A 23347-nucleotide genomic window follows, 5' to 3' on the forward strand; every position below is an offset into this window, starting at 1 on the left:
GATTGCTTAGTATAGGGAAAACCAGTAACCAATTGTTTGTACATCACCTTTTTTTAAGTTTTTAAAAAATATTTTATTTATTTATTTGACAGCAAACGAGAGAGCACAAGCAAGGGGAGCGGCAGACAGAGGGAGAAGCAGGCTCCCCACTGAGCAGAGAGGCCAATGCAGGACTCGATCCCAGGACTCTAGGATCATGACCTGAGCTAAAGGCAGACACTTAACTGACTGAGCCACCCAGGCACCCCTGTGTGTATATAATGTTAATCTTATTTCTTTTTCTTGAGTTGGGAATATCAGACTTCCCATTTTCTGTAGTGTATGATTACTATTGTTAGTATTTCTTTTTGCTGATTTTATTGAAAATGTTTGTTCACAGTGACCAGCCTTTAAAATTCTTCTTTGGGAATATTGTTTCAGTAGCCCAAGATCAAAAATAGTAAAAATATTTTATGTTAGAAGATAGAAAGAAGAAAAGAATTAATGACAGTCTTGCATGAGTGCATAGAAAAGGGGGCTGAGGAAATAATATTTTTAATATTTTATTTTGAAAACATACAAAAGGCTGGTAAGTGATAAGAGAATGCTATTTGGAGTCAACACAATGAACTGAATGGTAACTGTAGAACACCATATCGTGTGTTCTCCACCTTTGTGGCTGGCTTGTGGACCTCTAAGATACCGGAAGATGAACTGGGAGGTGAAATGTATAAATGGGTAGTTCCTTTTTCAGTGAATTGAGAGGTAGAACATAGTAGCAATCAGACACAGTATCAATTTTTCACTTATAAACAAAGTGAAGTTTTTATCACTTCAAAATGTGACAATGATTATGATTTTGTTGTGACTTTGACCTTACACTAAAATGTATGCCGATGCCCAGGGGGAATTCTAGTTTGAAAAAGTTAATTGGGATCCCATTTGTAGCTCCACATAATTGATTTTAATTAATAAATGTGGCTTCCTATATATCTGTTGTTCATTGTCAATGAACAAACGGAAAGGTATTTACATTTTAACATTGTAGAAATTCCTACTCCTGTATTTTAATCGGAGATTTACTATCATGATTTTTCTTTATACACAAAGCACAATAGCTTATTTACATTGTCATATAGTTGACTTTTAAAACGTGCCCAAAATCTTCACACTCTCTGCTTAAATACCATGGAGTTGGTGCAACCTATCATTATTTTTTTTTAATCTCTACCTTCACACCCATTTTCAGAAATACTACCAGTTCTTAAATGTTGGGGTCTTCTCTAGGATAACTAGGCTGCTTCTCAGCTTTTCTTATCATGTGTTCAAGAAGCCACTTTCTCAGATTCAGGGTTAGGGTTAGGGTATGTGCTTGATATTTTGCCATTCAGGGACCTCTCCAGAGGGTTAGGGTTAGGGTTAAGGTTACTGTTAGGGTTAGAGTTAGGATTAGGGTTAGGTTTAGGGTTACGGGTTAGGGTATGTGCCCACAACCTACCATTTTATTTTTTTATTTTTAATGTTTCAAGTTTTTATTTAAATTTTGGTTAGTTAACATACAACCTACCATTTTAAATAGAGTTGAAACACAGAACCCATTAAAAAAGGTTTTGACTCTTCCTAGTTTTGAAAAACAATCCTTAGAGCTCTAATTCTAATGTGCACGCATAAGGAAGAAAGTAACAGAGGGAAAGTAAATGAAGGAAGAAATTTAACCTATTATTTTTCAACCAGGTGTTTTTGTGATACAATTCATAAGAGAATTGGTCATTTGTCATTAGACCATAGACTGATTAGGATTCTCCATTTTTTCATAGTCTTCAACATAGTGTTGATATTGATCCGTGAGAAGAGGCTGATTTGCTTCATCCATGTTGTTTCTGGCCCTAATCAGGCAAGAAGCACCCCCAAAAATGACTGCAACCAGTAATAAAGCAGCAACTACTGCTATGGTAACAATCTCAGAAATACTAAAATTCCGACCTATTGGAAAAATAAAAGGGAAACAAAGAATAAACAGTAAAATAGTGGCCACTGAAAATCGGATACCCTAAACTTAGGCACTGTTGCAGGCATTTTACCAAATTCTTCATATATAATTTTTACTGGTCACATTGCTGATGATAGCACCTGTCATCTTGAAGGCACTTCCCAATTTCTCATAATAAGTGGATCCTATTGGGATAGTTATTGTTAATTCCATTCTAAAGTTTAAGAAAATGGTGCTGTAGGGTTTGAGCCACTTGGGTCACTTGGTTAGTAGGCACTAGAGTTGGTTTGGGGCACAAGTCTTTCAGAATCCATGTGCTGTGCGCTCTTCCACCCTACTGCCTTTGTTGAGAAGGGACTGGAAATTAAATAAGAAACTTTTCAATTTCAAAATCTCAGAAAAAGCAATGAGGAGTATCTCACTCCATTTTTTTTCATAATAAAGATAATGAGGCACAATTATGTAGTAGAAAAATTGGGGCATATTACATAGGCCTAAGCTCAAAGTTCATTCTCCCTGCCTACTAAAAATGTGATCTTTGACAATTACCCTTTCTAAGCTAGTCATGGCTAGCCCCTTCTACCTTATTTGTAAAGTGAGGATTACACTTGTTACCTCAGAGAGTGGTAGGGATTAATGGGATAGTGTGCTATATAATCAACTTAATTCCAGGTCAGAGCAAGCTCTCAACAAATATTAAATTCAATCTCTTTATCCTGAAATAAAAATCCACATAACATCTTCTAAATCTAAGTGGAAAATAGAGGCCACAGAATACTGTGACTACCTTAAAAGGCAACAGATTTGCTTTGGGAAGTTTCCACAGTAAAGGTACATTTTCAATACTCACTTGGCCATTGAACTTCATAAGTATAACCCAAATTATCTGGAGCAGTAACAAACATTTCTATGTTGGTAACTGGGGGCCAGAATGGCACCATGTTGTATTGTCTGTTGTGCCCAATTGGGGCATTTTCCAGTGGAAACATGGATACATCTACAATATGCCAAAGACATCTTGTTAATAGACATAATAAAGTTAGTATTAATAGATTATTATGTTCTGAAGGTGACCTGAAATATTCTAGGATAACATAAAAACTTCTTTTATATTTTACACTGCATAAAGACATAAAAATAGTTTTGCTACAGCAGAACAGGGAATTGCATAAAACAGAGTTCAAATGCTTTGAATACAGCACTAGCATATCATTCAATAGATCAAAAAAGTTTAAAAGCAGGGAAGTTTTAGTATTTTATCATCTATGATGATCACTAATTGTTTGATTTTTAAATTACAAAACTTATTTGAAAAAACTCATTGAACTTATTTTTCCAAAGATGGACCTGTAGTTTGCTGTAGCTTCATCTTAAATTTAAATTTGAGAGGTACTGTATCTAATGGAAGTTTGTCCTTGAATGTGAATATATCTGTTTAGTATTCTTCACTTTTTCTGTTTATTCAGAGATATAAATATTAACTTATGTCCAGATTTTACTCTGTTAGAAAAAAACACAATTTTAAATCAAGGTCCTGGAATATTATTTACTTCCTGCCACCTCTCCTCTTTCTACTTAAATGCAAGTTACAGGTGTTTATATTATTAGTGAGTTTATGTCATCAGGGATAAAAGGACTGATATGCTCTTTGTGGCAAAAGCTTATTCTTTTATGCTATTGTTGTTCTGCATTTATGTTGATACAACTAAACCAGATGGGATATCTCAAAACCAGAGTTGGAAGCGGGCTTGGGCAGGACATGAGTGGGAATATATTTAGAAGAGCTGGAATATGTGAGAAGGCTAATGGAGTATTAGATTTTTCTGTTTGCAAGAAATATATTATCTGAACAGTCACTGTGATCCTGGGAAGCACAGAAGAGTGTTTTAGCATCTACTCTGAAAAAAAAAATCGATCATAAAAATGGTATGTAGTGTTTATATTTTTGTGACTTTAAATTTACTATGTATTAATGCTAATTAAATATTTATCTATTCAAATCCGTTGAGCTTTTACCAATGCCAGATACTGGTCTAGCGATGGAGGTGATGGCACTGAACAAAACAGATAAAATGCCTGGTCTCAAGGAACTCACATTTTGGCGTATTATTGTTAATTATTTATTAAAGTTAGATATTAAAGTTAATAATTCAGATAAAATTTTAACTTTCCATTTCACCTTTCTACTAGAACCTGACTTGATCAGCCTCAACTCAGTTCAGCATCAGCTGTGTGATAAAGTCATACCCATTAAAATGAGTGGAGGAATAATCATAAAAATAACAAACAAAAACAGTAGAATTGTCATGAAACTTTCCTATGCAAGACCCTTCAGTGGCTCTCCATCTCAGAGCTTCATCCAACATCCCTCAGGATCTCCCCCTGTTGTCCTTCTGACCTTATTTCCCATCATTTTCTTTCCACTCTGCTCCAGTCTCAGTGGGCTCCTTTGTTCATCTAGGGATGATCTTCCTCCATGCATTTACCTCATACTCCCTAACCCCATTCCTGATTTTCTTTGTCTACAAAGACCTTCCCTGATCTAACATACTATATATTTATTTACATATTTTTACTATCATTTCTACTAACAACTAAGAGAGTCCCAGGAGGGAAAATATTTTTGTGTGTTTTTTATACTACTGTATTTCTGGTACCTAGAAGACTACGTAAGGAACAGTAGGTGTTCATACTATATTTTCCAGCTTTACTAAGGTCCACCTGATAAAAAATTGTCTATATTTAAGGTGTGTGACATGATGATTTACAAATGGTCAGCAGGTATGTGAAAAAGTACTGAATATCACTAATCATTAGAAAATGCAGATTAGAACCATAATGAGAGATCACACGTCTTAGGATGGTGATTATCGAAAAGAAAAGAGATAACAAGTGTTGGCAAGAGTGTGGAGAAATGGGAGCTGTTGTGCACTATTGGTGGGACTTGGTGCAGCTACTATGGAAACAGAAATGGAAGTTCCTCGAAAAATTAAAAATAGAACTACCATATGATCCAGCAATGCCACTTCTGGGGGTATATGTAAAAGACATGAAATTAGTATCTCAAAGAGATGTCTGCACCTGTGTTCATTGCAGCATTATTCACAATAGCCAGGATATGGAATCAGATAATATTTGTGAAAGGATTTGAGTGTCTGTGTAATTACTTCATTTCTCTCAGGGCAAAATAGTAGTGATTGGTCCTAGGAAATATATAAACTGCTTCTTCTGAAAAAACTGAACTTCTGGAGTACTATATTTAAAACTTAATTCACATAATTCTCACTTAAAAAAAAGAGACTTGAATTAAATGTGCACATGGATACAAAATGTTAGTGAATAAAATTTAACATTATATTAAATAAAGTTTGAATGTTCTATACTGTTCTACCTCAGGTCTAATGAGAGGATTTTGTAACAGACATTACCCTGCCAATGACCATAATTTCCTTCAGCTGTAAAATGTAACTCTTATTCCATTCTGACCCTAATAATTTTATAACCCTATAATTTTTGAAGAGTTCTCATTATCTATAAAAACCTTGAAGAATAATTCCATCCTCCACTCATAGAATCATTTTCAACAGAGACTTCTGCAATAAGGATAATTTTAGAAATCTTCCCAATCATTTTATTTTTTTCTCTAACATAGTTGTTCTATGACATTGTTTTTCAAGGGACATTTGCAGATACATGGAATATTTAAGCAGGTGGTTAATTGTTAGTGTTTAGTGTTCATGCAATTTGTAAGTGTTTACATTGGCTTGTCCTATAATTTTATGGCCATATTTTGTCAGAATATGCTCCAGGTACCCTATTTTTCATTTATGGTGCTTTTCCCTCCACTACTCTCCAGGTAACTGAGAGATCTTATGCTATTTATAGCACAAACAAAAGGAGCAGGAAGAAAATAAGAAGAAAGGTGTTTATCTGGTTCATCAGTGACTTTTAATGGATTGTTATGAATGTGAAATAATGATCTTTTCAATCAAGATATGTAAGGCAAAGGAATACTTGTTTTCATGGTTGAAAGAAAGCTCCCCTTAAGAGACTTGCCAGAGTAAGCAAGATTCTCCACTTCCTCTTACTTCTTAAGTAAGTGCTAAGTAAGAAAAACTTACTAACAGCCCTGGCATTGTGAATGGCTGCATAACTACAATTTGTACATGGTTGTCTCGTTCCCAGAAGTGTATGTTTAATGGAAGTTTTTGTTCATTCCTAAACCTATGAACTCCAGTTTACTTGTTATTGTCATAAAAGTAATATAGCTAAACATATGTAAAATGATAATTATGATTGTGGAAAAAGAGGGATTTTGTGTTCTATTAAATATATGAATGCTTAGGAAATATTTGTTGAAGATGAATGCCTGAGATATTGGGTAAGAATTAGGAGTGAGTACTATGGTTGTAAAGATAAGGTAGGCATTATGAAAATCTAGAATAATACTGCACTCATCGCATCTCAAGGGTTGTTAATTTCTTGTCTTGCTTAAAAAATAGACATTGTGAATTGTAGATAATTCATTATGGTTGTAGGTATGTATGTAAATATGAATGAAATAAGGTGGCACTCCAATCAGTGAATTCATAGCAGGTGATGAATGAATATTTACATGTAAGTTCTTTGTTTCTTCAGTGATTTTCTGATGGAACATATGATTTTGATCAACACATTAGTTAATTCTCATAATCAGGTTGGATTAGAGGTTTCTACTGTACACACACACACATAACACACACACACACATACACACACAAAGAAATAAGAGACTGGTCGAATTGGATAGATAAATCAATAGATAGTTAATCCCCAACATTATGTTTATGTGTGTGATGAAGTAAAGGCACAGAAGGCAAAATTTAGAACAGTTTTGAAATATGAAAATGTATAATGTTTTAACCAATAGAAGCACTGTCATTATTTGAAAAGTAATGTGAGCCTCTCGGCTGAATAGAAGTGAAGCGAAAATGGCCTTTTAAATAATATTTTTTTAAAAGGCATTAAAATGAAGTTGAAAGAGATTTTCTATGCTGTGATAAAAACCAACATTAACTTTTCAAGTTGGACAAAATTTCCATTTATAGGAGGCCAGAAGTAATAAAAGTCAAAACATGTGGATTGTGAGTATAATTTTTTGTCTTTTAGGTATCGAAGAAGAGCTCAGTATGATTTTTTTATTCACAATGAGAATGTTCCAAAAAAAAAAAAAAAAGACAATGCCAATGTTCATTGGAAGATATGGGGAAGAAAAAATGGGGCAGCATGATAGTCATCTTTTCATACTAAAAATGAGAAGAGATTACGTGCTTAGTCCGAGTGAATGCTAGTAAATATCCTCTTCTAAACATTGTAAGGGATGTTTTGTCTGCATTTGCAAAGTAGTTTGGGATATTTGGAAATGGCTAGATATCATAGCTATTTTATCCTTATTTTGAAGTGCAGTTTAGATGTGTCAAGTGCTTAGTCTATAGTGATAACTATAGCACCTAAGCAGTCTTCTTGCTGAGCCTGCAAAAAATCATATGAAAACATCTTACCAGCATGATATCTTCTCAGCCATTCATCAAAGACCGCATCAGTGAAAGTATGTAGGAGGACAAAAATAGGGTCATTTGGAGATAAATGGGTTTGTCCCCCTGTTCCATTCAGAAATAGATGAGCCAGATTGTGAAGGCTTCGAATAGCAGGGTCATACTTTCCTGTGGGATCGCTGTAACCTAGATATAAAAATAGGGATGAGAATAGTAAAAACCGTCACAAACATCTTACTTTTCCAATCAGCAGCAGTGATTATATTGGGAAACAATTTTTCCTAAGCTTGTCAGGCCAATTTTTACCTTAACATAGTAGCATTGCTTCTCTGTACCTATGGTTGGTGACATTTCCTGCTATGCCCGAAGCTAGGTTAGCTTTAAGCTAGTGGCCTGACATGCTAAATGTAGCCTCTAGGTTAAAAATAATGACCTGCAAAGGATACCAGTCAAAATATATAGAACACACTCTTTTGACAAGGCAAACATTGGTCTAGTGGAAATAAAGACGATGGAAGTCTCTAGCTCCTTCTAAAAACTGCTGACACAATTGGGAGAACATCCCTCTGATTGTCCTAGAACTTACATTGTCAGATGTTACTTTAGTTTCCTACCTTATTCCTTTTGACTGTCAGCAGATTTATTTTTGAAAATTATCTTATTTTTGTGGATAAGTCACAATTTCTCAGAGCATTCTTACCATGTCTGTACTAGTTTTAAACATCTGGAGAGCCTATTGGTTGAAACATTTATATAACTTCTGGTAATTATAGGTATTCTCTATATATAATACATTTCCCATATTCTATATGATATACATATGCTATTCCCATATAATATGTACATATTCCGTATTACATGTATTATATATATATTTTCATGTTATATATCCCATATTATATATTATATGTATTTTCCATACATATTTTCATATATATTATACATATTATATATATCATGCATATATATATTGCGCAGAAGGTGAGGATAGATCACAAATAAAAATGGAGGTTCTATGATGTGGGATGAAGTTATAAGTGTGCGTGTTTGGCTTTAAGAAACGGGTGGGAGAGCAGGGAAAGGTTACATATTATAAAATAAAATTAGAATTTAAAATACATTAACCCATTTGTATAATTACACTCACTCATTTATTTAGCCATGTTTCACACATTTATTCCATTATTTTATTTACAAAATGTTTAAAGATTGCCTATAACATACAGGGTATGTTGGTAGGCTCTGGTCCTTTCATACGTTCTGTCAGGAAATCAGAATAATTTGTCTTTTCATTGGGCTTCAATAAGATGCAATCTACACATTCTTTTAGAAATTAGCGCTTATGGCCTTAGTTTATATACACCAGTTTAGTCAAAATAGAGCGATTATTTATTGAATAATCTCCGAATCAGTGCATTCATATTTAATTATTAAAATTAACATAAAGATAGAAGAGAATGGCATGCAGTTTTGATGATAAAAGGGGAGAGAATTGAAAATAATGATGAGATATCTATATCAAGTATCTCAGATCATGGGCACAGAGAGATCCATTCCCATTCTTCCTTAGGGGGAAGAGTCTAACATGTTTAATGCTATATATAATGTGAATTTTGACAGTAAGAGGTTTATAATACGTTATATGTGATTCTGTTGTTTTAAAACTTTAAATATGTTTCAATAATGATTTAGAGATATCAAAATTTATTAAAGACACTGGACTTAGAAAATTTGGATTTGAAATTGTGCTCTGTTACTGAGTATCATGGGATATTCATTTTAGCTCTTTGGTCTTTAGTTTCCTCAGCTTTAAAGTGCTTTGACTTAAATAAGGAGAATCAAATTAAATATCATTATATGGTAGTTGAATTTTTATAGACCTTTAAAAAAAGTTACAGGATGATACAAACTTAAATGAAATATATGCGCCAACCAGGCTTTATTGGCTGTCAGCTAACTGTTTAGAATTTTTTGTTATTTTTTAAGAAAAAATTTTAATAAGCTCTCAAAGTCTTCAATATTATTTGACTCTATTAGAATTTGATATAGTTATACACCTATTGATCAGCCACCTAACAGATTTGAGTTTAAATACTTTTTAGGTACTTAAGAGATTGAAGAATAATTTCCAAGGGCTTCTCCTATGATAATTAAAAAGAGTTTCATGGACTGACACTTTAACAAGTTCTTTCTTGAGCAGAGAATTGTGACTGCATAGTAATTGGAGGCAACATTCATGTAAATTCACAGGATCAATGTGTCTTTCAAAGATTTTTTCAAAGAGATCTGAATGTGAACAGTTCAGTGTATTGTGATAACCAGATGAATTCAAAGCACTGATTTCTTTTACTTACCTTCCACAGTGTTTCGGAAACTGTTTGTAGAATTGGAATAAAAAGGAGGGGTGTCGAATAAACCAACTTCCAAGCACTGAGCGACATCCTGTGGTTCTGGAAGACGTTGCACCATTGGTCTAGCCACATTTCCAGCTGGATTTCTCCTAATTGGCCCACCCTCGGTACCTGGAAAAAGGATGGGCTATGTAAACATTTATAGAATATTTAGAGATCCTATCTTTGCTCTTTAATTTTTATACATAGCAAGAACATGGAAGGATAGGTTCTCCTTGGTAGAAGAGAAAGTTTTAAAAAATACATACTTAAGGGCATTACAGTGAGAAAATTTAAGTTATCATGCAAGCAGAGTTAGATTTGTGATACATAAAATCACCGGAAGGAAAAAAAGGTCACAAAACAGAGGTTCTGGTATTTGTTTAATCAATGTATACTTCTGTAATTAGAATATATTAACATCAAAATTCCTTGGAAAATTGAATTTTACCAAAATAATCTCATAAACTAAATTCCACACTGAAATCTATATTTCACATATATGTGAAATTTTGTACTCAAATGCTATTTGTTTCAAGCCTTCAGAGAAATAAAGAAAAACAATCTAAAATTTATTTGGGAGGTGGTCTATATTTCAATTGATTCATATTTTACAGCAATTGATGTGAGCAAATAATTAAACTTTTTAAAAGGCAGTAGGAAAAACAGGCAAACAAAGAGCTGTGATACTAGGGGTAATAAGATAAGTGCCTTAAGGGAGAGAAGGAAGGAGAGAAAGAAAGGGGAAGAGGCAGACAGGAAGGTAGAGAAGGGGGACAGAGAGAGAGAGAGACAAAGAGACAAAGAGAGACTGAGAGAGAATATCAGTCCTTTCCTCTTAGATGACCCCAGAAGGGCGCCATTAAAGAAGAGAGATTTGCAAAGAGTCCTGAAGGACTGAGGAGAATTTTCAGGTGAAATAGGAGAAATGTTACAAGTCAAACATTTTAGGCAGAGGTAATAACGAGAGGTGCTAAGCTTTCTCCTATATGTAAGATAAGCTCTGTCAGAGCAAGAACTCTATCTGTACTTGCTCACCAATACATCCCTTAATCTTGGCACAGTGCCTGGCATAGAATAGATGCTAAATCATCATTTGTTGTATGCTGATGTATGGAAAGATCGTGTTGGCTGTAAAAGAGGTCCGTGTGGGAAATGGCTTGCCTGGAGTAGAGGGGGATGTAAGAGAGTAGTGGATGGTGAGAACAATGAAAAGCTAAAGAGCAATAGGAGAAAGTTATATTTAATTCAATAGGAAGTGAAGAGAAGTCTTAGGTAGGTGGAAGGAGAGGAGATTGGTTAGGAGCATTTTGCATTTGTCTATTCCAGTGGTCTCCAGAGAAGCGTGTGTGTCCTAAGAGTATATGCAGAATAATCCACTGGGGTGAGAAAGGTGATATTACAACCTCCACTTGTATTCATTTTATCTCACTCATAAAGCTTACTCTGTTGTAATGTTTATTATAATTAACATAACGATTAGTACCTGATGAATTAGCATAGCAAATTTATTTATATAATATAAAAATAAAACATACGCCAAGATTGAGATTTGGAAAGTAGATGTACATTTTTTAGGCATACATTGTTATGAGAATTTTCAGATACCACTGGGTAAACTATCAATTCAAGTTTATGTTTTAGGGATTATTGTTCGGGAGGTGTCAATAAATTCCAAGAAAAAATTATAAATTACATGGGTTTCAAAAACACTACATTTCTAATTTGCTCTCATGGAGTTTCATAGTGGAGAATTCCAATAGTAAAGAAACTAGTTTAAACCAGTTTAATTTAACCCAGGGCTATTTAGATTTGTTTGCACATGGACAACCTCTGCCAATGCGCCTAAAAACATCGTATGGATTGGAGTCTTGTGGAGTTTTCACGCAGGAAGGAATAAAAAGTTCTGAGTGTCTGGAGGAGAAAGTAGATTTAGGAAATACTGTGTAGAAACAACATTTTTCTTGTGATGAATCAGTGATGATATCTTACTGATTAGAAGACGCTTAGGTGTCACTAATTCACTCTTTCAAAGTTACCAAGTTTGGTGCATTAATGGGACATTGGAGAGACATCGTGCAACAAGCCCATGATAATACAGGCATGGGATATGCAAGGAAGATTTGCCCTAAAAATGTTCATGCATGGCTGTCCTGTAAAAGATGATCAATGGAACCATAGGAATGGATTATTTCATCCAAAGACAGTAGAGAAAGGAAAGAATCTCTAGGATAATTATTTTTTTTAAGATTTTATTAATTTATTAGGGAGAGAAAGAGAATGTGCAAGCACAAACAGGGGAGCAGGGCAGAAGGCAGAGGGAGAAGCAGGCTCCCCGTTGAGCAGGAAGCCAGACACAGTGTTAGATCCTAGGACCCTGGAACCATGACCTGAGCAGAAGACAGAGGCTTAACCAACAGAGACACCCAGGTGCCCCTTTCTAGGAGAATTATATAAGCTATCATATTAAAGCATTTGGTACCGTATCAGATACATAGTATGTGTTGAATCAACTATTAGTTTCCTTTTATCTTTCACTGGCCTAATAAATAAAATGCTTGGTATTTATATCTTGAACTAAGACAAGGAGTAATCTTCAAATTTGTTTCATTTAAAATATATAATCTTAATTTTTCATGAAACTTTGTGTCCTGTTATGAGACTTAGACTAACTGACCAAAAGACTGTGATGAAACAGTATCTTCTTTCCAATTATCCACCTAAGCTGTGCTATACTTTGGTATCCAATCATCTGTATGAGCAGAAAATGTCTGGAAAAAAATCCCAGGCCAAAATATAATAGCCTGCTGAGAGATTAATGTTTTGGTATCTAAAGATATATTGATTCTCAATTTTATTTCAAGGGGGGGATCACTCATTCAGCATGCCAAACAAATAAGAAATTTATTCTAAGTTTTAAACTTCTATAGAAAAAAATTAATACACTGTCACTTCTCTTTTCCGTTATTCTTATACACAGGTAAACAATCTTCTAATGTGAAAAAAATCTACTGATTTTTTTGTTCTATTTAGAATATTCTTTTTTTAAGAATATCCTTTTTTAAATTTATAAAGGAATTTAATATTTTAAACTTAAGAGAATATATGTAAAATGTACTATGAAGATGTTAATAAAACAAATTTCCAAAAATCTAGTTTTTACATGGAAGAACAAGTTTAAAATAACTGAGCATGCCTGAAAAAGAAAAATAAGACGAGGTAGGGAGACTCTAATAATTAAGACCTTGTGTTAGTACCACAGAGACTAATAATGTGATCCAAGTAAGAGAATGATACACTCAGGAACAGATCCACATATAACAGAAACTTGGCCTAAGGCAGAAGTGGCATTTAAATCACTGGAGAAAGGATGCTAGCTAGGACAGCATTCTCTTTACATGTTCGCTTTGAAAGAGATGGAAAGTAGTTGTAGTTAGCAGGCAGACATTTTCTGTATAGTATCTTCCTTTTCTTTTCTTTTTTTTTTAAGATTTATTTATTTATTTCATTTATTTGAGAGAGAGAGAGCACCCAGGGGGAGGGGCAGAGAGAGAGAGAGAGAGAGAGAGAGAGAGAGAGAGAGAATCTCAAACAAACTCCCCTCTGAGCACACAGCCTGATGCCAGGCTTGATCCCAAGACCCTGAGACTATGACCTGAGGCAAAACCAAGAGTCTGACACTTAACCAACTGAGCAACCAAGGCACCCCAGAATCTTCCTTTTCTTAAAGATATCGTTCACATCATCTTTTGGTTTTGACCCTCTGACTAGAATTGTACTCTTTGGGCGCTTCAACTCTTTCTGCACATTTCACATTTCCCAGGGAAATGATTTTCTATGAGATTCTAGCATAAGACACATGACTACTAAGCAGTGCTGAGTGTGCTAAAAGGATGAATTTTATATAACCATACATTTCCAAAATAAGAGAGTGAATGTTTACAGAATAAGAGAGTGAGCAATGCACTAACCAAATTGCTTAAGGGAAGCAATATAAAAATGTATAGACACTTTCTGTCTGCCCTCGAACCTTAGAGATTGCCTTGAATAGCCCCAGTGTTCAAGGAATATATCTGTACATTGATTCTCTAAAGTAAAAGTAGATTTTCTTCTGAAGTCCTTAGTAGAATGAAGGGCCTTCAGGCGACACATTTAACCTCTTTATCTAGTAGGGAATTCTGAATCCTGGATGTCATTTGGAACTTACTATTACAAAGGGTTCCCAGGGTATCATAATCCTCCAAGGATTCACAGACCACTCGCCATTGAGAAAAGACTGAATTCAGGCTGATAAGAGTGGGATCAAAGTTGCTTCTGGATCCCATCAGGTCATCGGTGCAAATGTCACAGATGTTCCTCCCAGTCGCAAAATTCCAGTAGGGAAGGGAGAACGAAGGATCCTGCAACATTTCCTAGATCACAGAAACTCTTATTAGCATTCTCTGCTTTTGTTTAAAATTCTCCCTCTTCGCTTGGTTTTCTCCCCAGCAGTCTGTTTCTATCAGCTCTCTTGGGGCAATTAGAACCAGTGAGTATATCCGTGGTGTCTGAGGAGCCAGAGGAATTAAATACCTTTTTTAGCAAAGCTTCTCATATACTACAAGGAGTCAGTGAGGCATTAGAGAGAATGAAACTCAACTCATTATAGAGAAGTTTCTGCATAAGATTTTTTTTTTTTTTTAGGGGGTGGGGAAGTCTTCCCTTTCATTTTTAGGCAGGTAATTACATTTCTATTGGTTATACCAAAAAATGTCAATAATAACTTTCACTCCTTGACACTTTACCTCCTTCTGTTTTCATATCTTTAATTCAAGCATCACCAAGTCTGGGTCTGTAGCCAGATCCAGGCTTTAAATATGTTATGTAGAGCAGTACTTTTTGTTTTGTGTCTGTCTTTTAAAATTTAACTTAAATGACTTTAGGCAGTTGGAGTCTGGTCTTTAAAATGTTTTGGGGGTTAGCGAGGGTGGTCGAAGAAGCCTACGGATTAGAGCGAGGCAGACCTCAGTGGTACATTCCAGGTTTTCCAAGCACCAGATATATGGATTTGACTTTTCACGGGTTACACAGGCTCTTTCACACTTACCTTATCTGCCTGGGCACTGAAGGTGTTTTACTTAAAGACCCCTGCTTCAGAATCTAAACTGTGAAGCCTTGGGTTTCTGCTTAAAACAAATACCGTCAGGAAATATTAAACGGAAGCAAAATATTTCTTTGTGCATACTGTTCTTTAGCCCAGGAACCAAAGTTTCCCTTCAGAGCTGACCTCAACAATTTTAAAAAGTACTGGACTCAAGATCACATGCTTATTTTATCGAGTTCCCTAAAACATGTATTTATTGTACTTGTTCTCATTCCCTTAAGCCTTTGGGGAGTTATGTTTAGAGTGTAGAGCGTGCCATTGTTTTATCTCACCTCCAAAGCATTTAGTACATTTCTGCTTTTTTACTCTAAGCCCTTTCTAGGAAGCATCTCCTTGTCCTCGGGGTATTTTAGAGGACCAAAAGCTTTCCAAGGTATCCTTGGTTATTGATCTCCAAGGCTTTAGAGTCCTTGTTTAGAAGCCATTGTTCTGGTTCACAAAAATTAGTGACAGCTTCCAAGGGATCATTAAGAGTCAGTTTGTGGTTCAGAACTGACATTTGGGAGCTGGAGCATATTCATGTGGCATTTCAACTGTGCATTACATTTAGATTGTAATTTGTTGGATTCCTTGTGCTGTCGGGTTTTAAAAATGTAAGTCACAGAGGTCGAAGTTTACACAGGAAAAATCGAAGCTTTCAGATACTTTCCACCTGCCCTTTCGTTTTGGTGTGCCCATGGGAAAATGACTTGAAGGCACAGAGATCTGGAGTTGATTACAAATGACAGATTTATCTACTCATGATCTACTAAATGTCTTACTTGTAATCAGAGCTATAAAATATGAAGTTCAGAGTAGCAGATGAATTAATTTAATCACTCTCAAACTGCATATGTTTGGACTGCTTTCATACCAATATTTTATTCTGTATTTTAGGGCATTAATTCTCTCTCTTCTAACCATTTATTTTCTTGTGATAATGCTGAACACAGGCATACTGCAAATCAATAGATGAATCTAAGCACCTTTTCTGCCCTCAGATATTTTTCAGATTAATTTTTAGATTTCAATTTGAGGGAAGGAATCCATTTCACTTAGAAAACAGGTTCACTTTATGGATTTCCTAGTTGAGATCTAATAATTTAAAATTTCATTTGAAAATTCCAATACTTTTCTCAAGAAAAAGCAATTGGCAAAAGAAACTATAATAATAAAGTATCTGTGTTAGCGGGATGTTTTAATGTGGTTTGAGACTCTCTGCTTAAAAATAAGCAGGAGATACTTATGTTTGGGTTGAGGTTCACTTTATGCCAAAAAAGTTGATGCTTTTTAAGTAAAAATGCTATCTGACTGATGAGATATTTTATTAGGTTTCTTCCACAAGCCTTGAAGTGGCAGGGGGCATGGGAACAAAATGGCATTCAATGAAAATATGAGAGTATAAATGGAAAAGGTTTTTTTTCATAATTTGAACCCTGTACCATATTAGAATCATCAGATGGTCTAATGGGGGATGTATTTGGGACTTGGTAGCCTGAGAAGTGTATGTACACTTGTTTCATCCAAACCAGGAGGAGGGGGAATTGGTTTACATTCAAGAAGGAAGACACAGCAAGTGATATTCTTTTGTTGCAAGCTATATGAAGATCATTTTTTTCAATTACAGAATATGTAGAATATGCCTAACACTTTAAATCACACCTACAAATGTCCCAACTGACTCCCTCATTGTTGATGTTATTTTCTTTTCCCTTCATAAAAGATAAAGATTAATTAATGAGTAAGTAATCTGTACAGACAGAAACTTCACAGAATGTCAAAGGCAGATTAATCACATGTTTAGATCATTGAGAACCAGTGAATTAAGATGACTTACAAACTGGACCTGAAAACTGAAATGTTTCATGGATACCTGCATGTCTCTCTCCAACTGCAGGAGGTGGTACCTGTGCCACGTGAGAAAAGCTGGTCCTTCATGAGAGAAATCCACTTCACCAAAGCTTTCCTGGCCTGGCCCAAGGAAAGTGTTTTTGACTGAGTAATAGTGTGTCCAAACAAAGTAGTTATAAATGGAAATGTTCTCAAATTGTGGCGTGTTGCCATCGGGCCCCAGTATTTCTTCTGATCTCCTGGTCGCAATGACAAACTCAGGGTGAATTGTGCGCTTTGCCATATCTAAGGCCTGGACGAAGTGGTTCTTCTCTTCTGCACTCAAGTCCAGAAGGTTTCTCCTGACTTCAAGAAGATTCAAACATGAAAACATCGGCCTCGTGAGCATAATCATAACACCATGTCCCATTTACCCACTAATGATAATTTGCATGCATGCTTAAATCATGTTATACTTTTTAAAATACCCCTTACTAAAATGCCTTCTTTAGGTCTGTTTTCTTACCCCCCCCCCCCAGGATTTCTGTTAGCTTTCTTTAATCTGACTGTGGACTTTATGATTTTGTGATCTTGTATTTATTTCTGCTCATCATGGGCATATTTTGGGAACTTTCTACCTTCTTAAAATCATAAACCTTGCAGAAACATGGCAGAGTGGTTAAGACCAGAGACTTATTCTACGACTCTGCACACATTTTTCTGTCTCAGCTTTTCATCTGTAAGGTGTGTGTAAAAACAATATCTGCTTTACATAGTTGTAAAGATTAAAAAGGACACACATAAAAATTATATCAGAGCCTGGCTCATAACAAAGACTCAATAAAAGTCTTGTTAGACCCTTGGTCCAATGTTTGGCACATAGAAAATAACCAAGTATTGCTGGATTTACTCTTTAGAGCTTTGTTATTTATTATTATTTAATAGGGCACAGGCGAGGCTTGTCATCTCAAATGGCTAAACTTGATCATAACAGTGGGCAGGTCTATTGTGGGTTAGCAAGGGCAGTGGAAGAAGCTCATGGTTCACTGACCTCAGGGGTGAATTCCAGGGTTTCCAGGTCCCAGCTCTATGGATTAGACCTTTCTGAACCTCACTTACGACAATTAACATAACTACCTTGAGATGTTTCTGAAAGGTCTAGTCATAAACACCTAGCACAGTTCCTCGAATAGCGTGATCGCCCAGTAAGTGTTTCAGAAGAAAATCCCATTACTCAGATCTGAGCCTTGACTCTTTAAACTGTATAAACTTATTAGCCTCTCTAGGACTCAGCTTCCTGAACTGAGTTATAGGATTTCCAGGCATTCTTCCAGTTCCAATGATTTAGTTTTCTCTTAAACGCACTGAGTCTCAGGAAGAACTAACTGTGTCTCCACTCATATCCCCACTTACCTGTGAGAACCCTCTGGTCACAGGCAGCTCCTCTCCATCCAGGACGGCAAGTCCCACAGTTGTGTCCTGAGAAATTGCCATTGCAGAGGCATGTTCTGTTGAAGAACCGTGTGGGCCAAGCCTCCCGATCATCTCTGCCGTCGTGGGGGTAATGGGGGCTGTGGGGTCGGAAGTCTGCAGTCACTGCCTCACACCTGCCCCGCCCCGATGAGGAACCACAGCGGTCAGTCCCGGGCCTAGACAGGGGGGACAGGTCTGGGCAACACACACCATTTCTTAAGGCCTCAACAGTGGCACACTCTCTTGGGAATTGAGCCCAGGTCTGATGAAAAAAAAGCAAGGGCAAGAAGATGCATCCTAGAGAGAGGAGTTTATGAGCTTTCATTCTGCTCTAAGCAAGAGTGAAGAACAAATCTCTGGTTTGCAGCCCTTTGTGCAGAGACTGAAGCACATAAAATAAAAACCAGGCTGAAAAGGAGAAAACACAATGAAATTATCTAAGTTTTCCTTCTGTGCTGTTATAAACAGGCATGAGCCCTTCCCAGCCCCCTTCAAAATGCTTTTCATATCTGTAAAATGACATTTCTAGCGAATCATAAAAATAGTAATTTACCTTTAAAAACTTGACATATTTAATACCTACATAATTAAATCCCCTGTCCTAGCATTCAGCTTTCTTCATCTTAAATTTCTATTTATTAAAAAAAATACTCATCATAGGTGTCTCTTATCAAAAGCACTCATTAACAGGTCACAGCCATTAATTACATTTAACCATGAAGCTGGAAGAAGAATTGGAAGCAGATCTTCAGCAAGTTCATTTCCGCGACTTGAAGTCTCCCATCCTAATGGAGCTTTGGCGAGAGTCCACCCACTCCCCATAGAGCTTCTCTCCAGTACCTTACACTCCGGAGGGGATTCTCTGATGAACCCCTCTTAGAGCTGAGTGTTTTATATTTGCTTCTCCCCTGATGTCAGAGCTGTTAATTTCATGTGGGTTTCTGCTTGATAACTAATCCTGAATCTGCTCACCCGAACTGGGAGGGGCTGGTCCTCTTCCCGAACCTTTTACTAATCCCCTTTCACTCCAGTGAGTTTTTCTGCCCTTTAAGTACTTGGTTAGCACATGATTCCCTTCCCACTGATTTCCTTGTGATGCTTAAGGTTTTAAGAAAAGGTCAGAGGCACTAATTTGGAATACAAGTCAGAGAAACTAGAGAGCTTTTGTTTGCATTGTAGAGATTTAGATTTTTCCCCTTTGATTTATAACTTCAGAGGATGAAATGAGATTAGTTACATTTTCTTAGTGACACAAGGGCTAGACTCTACTTGTATCTGACGGTCGCTTTTGATTGGGCATGGTCTTGAAACAGATGCTACCATTCTTATAATTTCTATGGAGAATAATTGTAGTAGAAAAGTCACCAGATACAATTACATCAAATCACATGGCATTGCCTTCCATGGTGCCTGCTGGTGTTGACAACCGGGTGCTCCAGCTCCCTTCCCTCCATTGGGGTAGGGTCCATCTCTGTGGCAGAACATCGAGGGTCACTACTACTTCTGCTGTTTAGGAGATGACCACTGTCTTCTTCTTTCCTGCTTTCTCTGCAAGCAGTCTTGAACCAATGGCACTAATTTTAAATTTTAAATATGTTGTGGGAATCTTAATGGCTTCATACAAACATTAGTCAATATCTCAAGTTTTCATATGCACTCGGCATATTTAAGGACGAAAAATAAGGTATATAGAATGATATTTAGATAGTCTTTTGCTTATTTTGATTTTTTAGTCTGACTTTTTACTGGATCAAAGTAGATTATCATTTTTCTCTCTCAAATAAAGGTGGTAGTACTGTACCATTGGTGGTTTCTTATTTTTGACAAAGGAACCGAGGCCTTGTATGGTAACATTAGGAGAACGGAATGATGGATATATGGAAACTCTATTATCTGTGTAACTTTTTTTTAAAGATTTATTTATTTATTTATTTATTTGAGAGAGTGAGAAACAGCATGAGAGGGGAGAGGGTCAGAGGGAGAAGCAGGCTCTCTATGGAGCAGGGAGCCCCATTGTGGGACTCAATCCCAGGACCCTGAGATCATGACCTGAGCTGAAGGCACTTGCTTAACTGACTGAGCCACCCAGGTGCCCCTCTGTGTAACTTTTCTGTATATCTAAAGTTAATACAAAAATACAATGTTTATTTTAAAAAGCTATTTTAAAAAACTAGGTAATCTATTCATATATATCCACATATATATTCATGTGTGCAGATATAAGTATATCACAGTGTGTCACATTATGTTGAAAGAAAAAAAATGAGGCTTTACCCTTTACACCTTCTGGTTATGTAATTCCTACAGTTACCTCAGGATACCCTGAGTGCAGTGTGATACGTGATAGGCACAATGTGAGGGCATTGGTATCAAATCATGTAGTATTAATTAAATACAAGAATAAAATATAAAAATGACGTTCTGATCTTTTCTTTCTGGACCTCATTTGGAAATTGTGAGAATCCCACCCTGGAGATCACTACTAAGGGTGATCTCATCATGTCACATGGAATCCATCTATGGGCTGGTGAATCCCAAATTAGGAGCTCTAATAACACTCCCTCCCCAGAGGTCCTGACTTAGATATCTAACTGCCTGCTCGCTAAATCCACTTTGGTGCCTAAGAGATTCATCAGACATTTATAAAATGTGTTCCTCTATCTTTCCCATCTCAGTAAATGGAATCACTGTTCATCCCGTTGCTTTGGGAAAAAACCAACACACAGAAGTCATTGTTTTTTCTTCTTTGTTTTATGCAAACTGCATTCATTAGTGGAACTAACAGAGTCTAACTTGAAGCCGTCATTAGCTCTTTCCTGCCCTGTGGCCACTAATTTATCTCCTCACCTTCCATGCTTAACCACACAGGAGTCTATTCTCCACACAAGATTTTATTCTCCACTTAGCAGCCTGAGAGAACTTTTATTGCTGATACCCAATTACCACCGCTCTCAATAAAACCCTTCAATGGCTTCCAAACACACATAGAATAAAATGCAAATGCTTACAGAAGTCTACATGATCTGGCCCCTTCTATCTCTGACAACCTCTTAACATCTTCCCTGTTACTTCTTTATTCAATCGCAAGCTTATTACACCCTCTGCCATGGCCCTAGGTCTTTGTATGACTCGCTGTGTCACTTCATTCAGGTCTCTGTTCCAATGTTACTTCTTCAGAGAGGCCTTGCCTGACAACCCCACCTGCTAAATCCTAACCCCATCATTCATCATTTCCTTTTTAAGACAACCTTCATAGTACCAAACACTGCCTGTAATTTTTATTACCTCGTAAATTTTCACTGTTTCTCTCTCATCAGAAGGCAAGTTTTTGTCTTTCCTTTTCAATATTGACCTGAGAGATCTTTAGAGAGCCGTTTTTTTTTTTTTAAAGTGAAGAAGGACTAAATATCTGATTTATTTACTCCCAGCCTAGTGATTAATTCATATTTCCACTAAAAGGAGTAGATACAATCTACCTCCAGTATTTTTATTACTTACTATTTTTTTAAGATTTTATTTATTTATTTGAGAGAGAGAGAGAGACAGAAAGTGAGAGAGAGAGCACAAGTGAGGAGGAGAGGGAGAAGCAGGTTTCCTGCTGAGCAGGGATCCGGACAATGTGGGGCTCAATTCCAGGACCATGGTATCATGACCTGGAGTCGAAGGCAGACGTTTAACAGACTGGACCACCCAGGCTGCCCTTTATCACTTACTACTAATGCACATCTATTACTTCTTAAGTGTATTACATACACCGTTATATGTTATACGTTATATACACTATATGTTATACATTAAATGTTACACATGCATATATCATTTTTTAAAAATATTATTAAAATATTACTTTTACTCCTGTTTTGCAGATGAAGACACAGAGACTTTCGGAGATTAAGAATTCTTTAAAAATCATGTAGTTTGTAGGTGGCGGTTTTAGGTTTTGAAGTCAACTTAGCTTTGTTCCAAAACTAAATGTTTGTGCTTTGCAAGTACTGCTCACATTCTAAAAAAAGAAGGCTGGAGAATGGAAAAAGCGCTGTACTTTGAAACATAAAATATACCAACTTTGCCTCAGTAAACAAGTACCTTCATTTCTCTGAGTCTCTGTCCTTCATCTGTAAGTTATATATAATAAAGATATATTGTTGGGGCAAATAAACTCAGATAAAAATAACCAGCAGAATGCAGATAATCAATCAATACTAGTTTAATAAGTAAATGAATCAAAGGTAGAAATCTTAAAGTAGATGAAAAATACTGAAATTAATACCTTATTCATAACTATCTTAGTAGACTGGAATGCATTTTACAGTGTCTTCATTATTAATACATATCCAATCAATGTTACGAGTAGTCCTGTGGAACAAGAATTTCAGGCACTGAAGAGAGAAAAATCTGAAATGTCAGTGTCTATTAATTGTGAAAACCTGGAAGTAGATGACAAGAAGTATGTTTTACTGCATATGCTGGCGTCATTTCTTAGCTTACTGGTGTTTTCTAATGTGGGAAGCTGGTGCAAAATGTGAAAAGAAAAAATGTACTTATGTCTTTCCTCTTTGACTGAACATTGTGGAGTGGTTAAAATGCCATCATCTGGCAAAATTATTCACAGCATAGTTCAGAAATGAATGTTAAAATATGTGTGCAATACTCCTTGACCCACTACAGAAATTATTGCTTAGACTTCTTTAATGGAAATTAAATTTTATACAGTAATTTTTTAAGAACTGGGCTGTTCAGAAATCCACATGTTACCAGCATAAAAAAACTTGTCAGGAATCACCACTGGTGGGTGTGACTTACACTCATGGCTGATGTGAAAATCATATCTCAGGAGAAAGGACTGATTCCGAGCTTCCTGTTTTTCCTTTCAAGTCTTATGTATGTCAATTATAAAATAAGTTATCAGAAATCTAAATGATAAGGACCAGGAATTGAGGTTAAATTGAGGAGAAAAAAGTTTTAGGAGCATCTTAATTTTCTCATAACAATTGCTAATGAATATTAATATTTTTTGTGATCATTTGTG

General features: G+C 36.0%; 1 protein-coding gene across 1 annotated transcript; it reads right to left on the reverse strand.

Moving 5' to 3' along the window:
* Window positions 1-529: 529 nt before the first annotated feature.
* TYRP1 (tyrosinase related protein 1) lies at window positions 530-19211 on the reverse strand. The gene is made up of 8 exons (XM_027616079.2): window positions 18872-19211; window positions 18259-18726; window positions 16889-17211; window positions 14101-14305; window positions 9858-10025; window positions 7510-7689; window positions 2820-2966; window positions 530-1962 (listed from the first exon to the last, which is right to left on the reverse strand). Exons 2-8 carry the CDS (start codon window positions 18641-18643, stop codon window positions 1757-1759), a joined length of 1614 nt encoding a protein of 537 aa, XP_027471880.1. The 5' UTR covers window positions 18644-18726; window positions 18872-19211; the 3' UTR covers window positions 530-1756.
* Window positions 19212-23347: the final 4136 nt, after the last annotated feature.

Source organism: Zalophus californianus, chromosome 13 (assembly GCF_009762305.2).
Source record: "Zalophus californianus isolate mZalCal1 chromosome 13, mZalCal1.pri.v2, whole genome shotgun sequence".
Lineage (NCBI taxonomy): Eukaryota > Metazoa > Chordata > Mammalia > Carnivora > Otariidae > Zalophus > Zalophus californianus.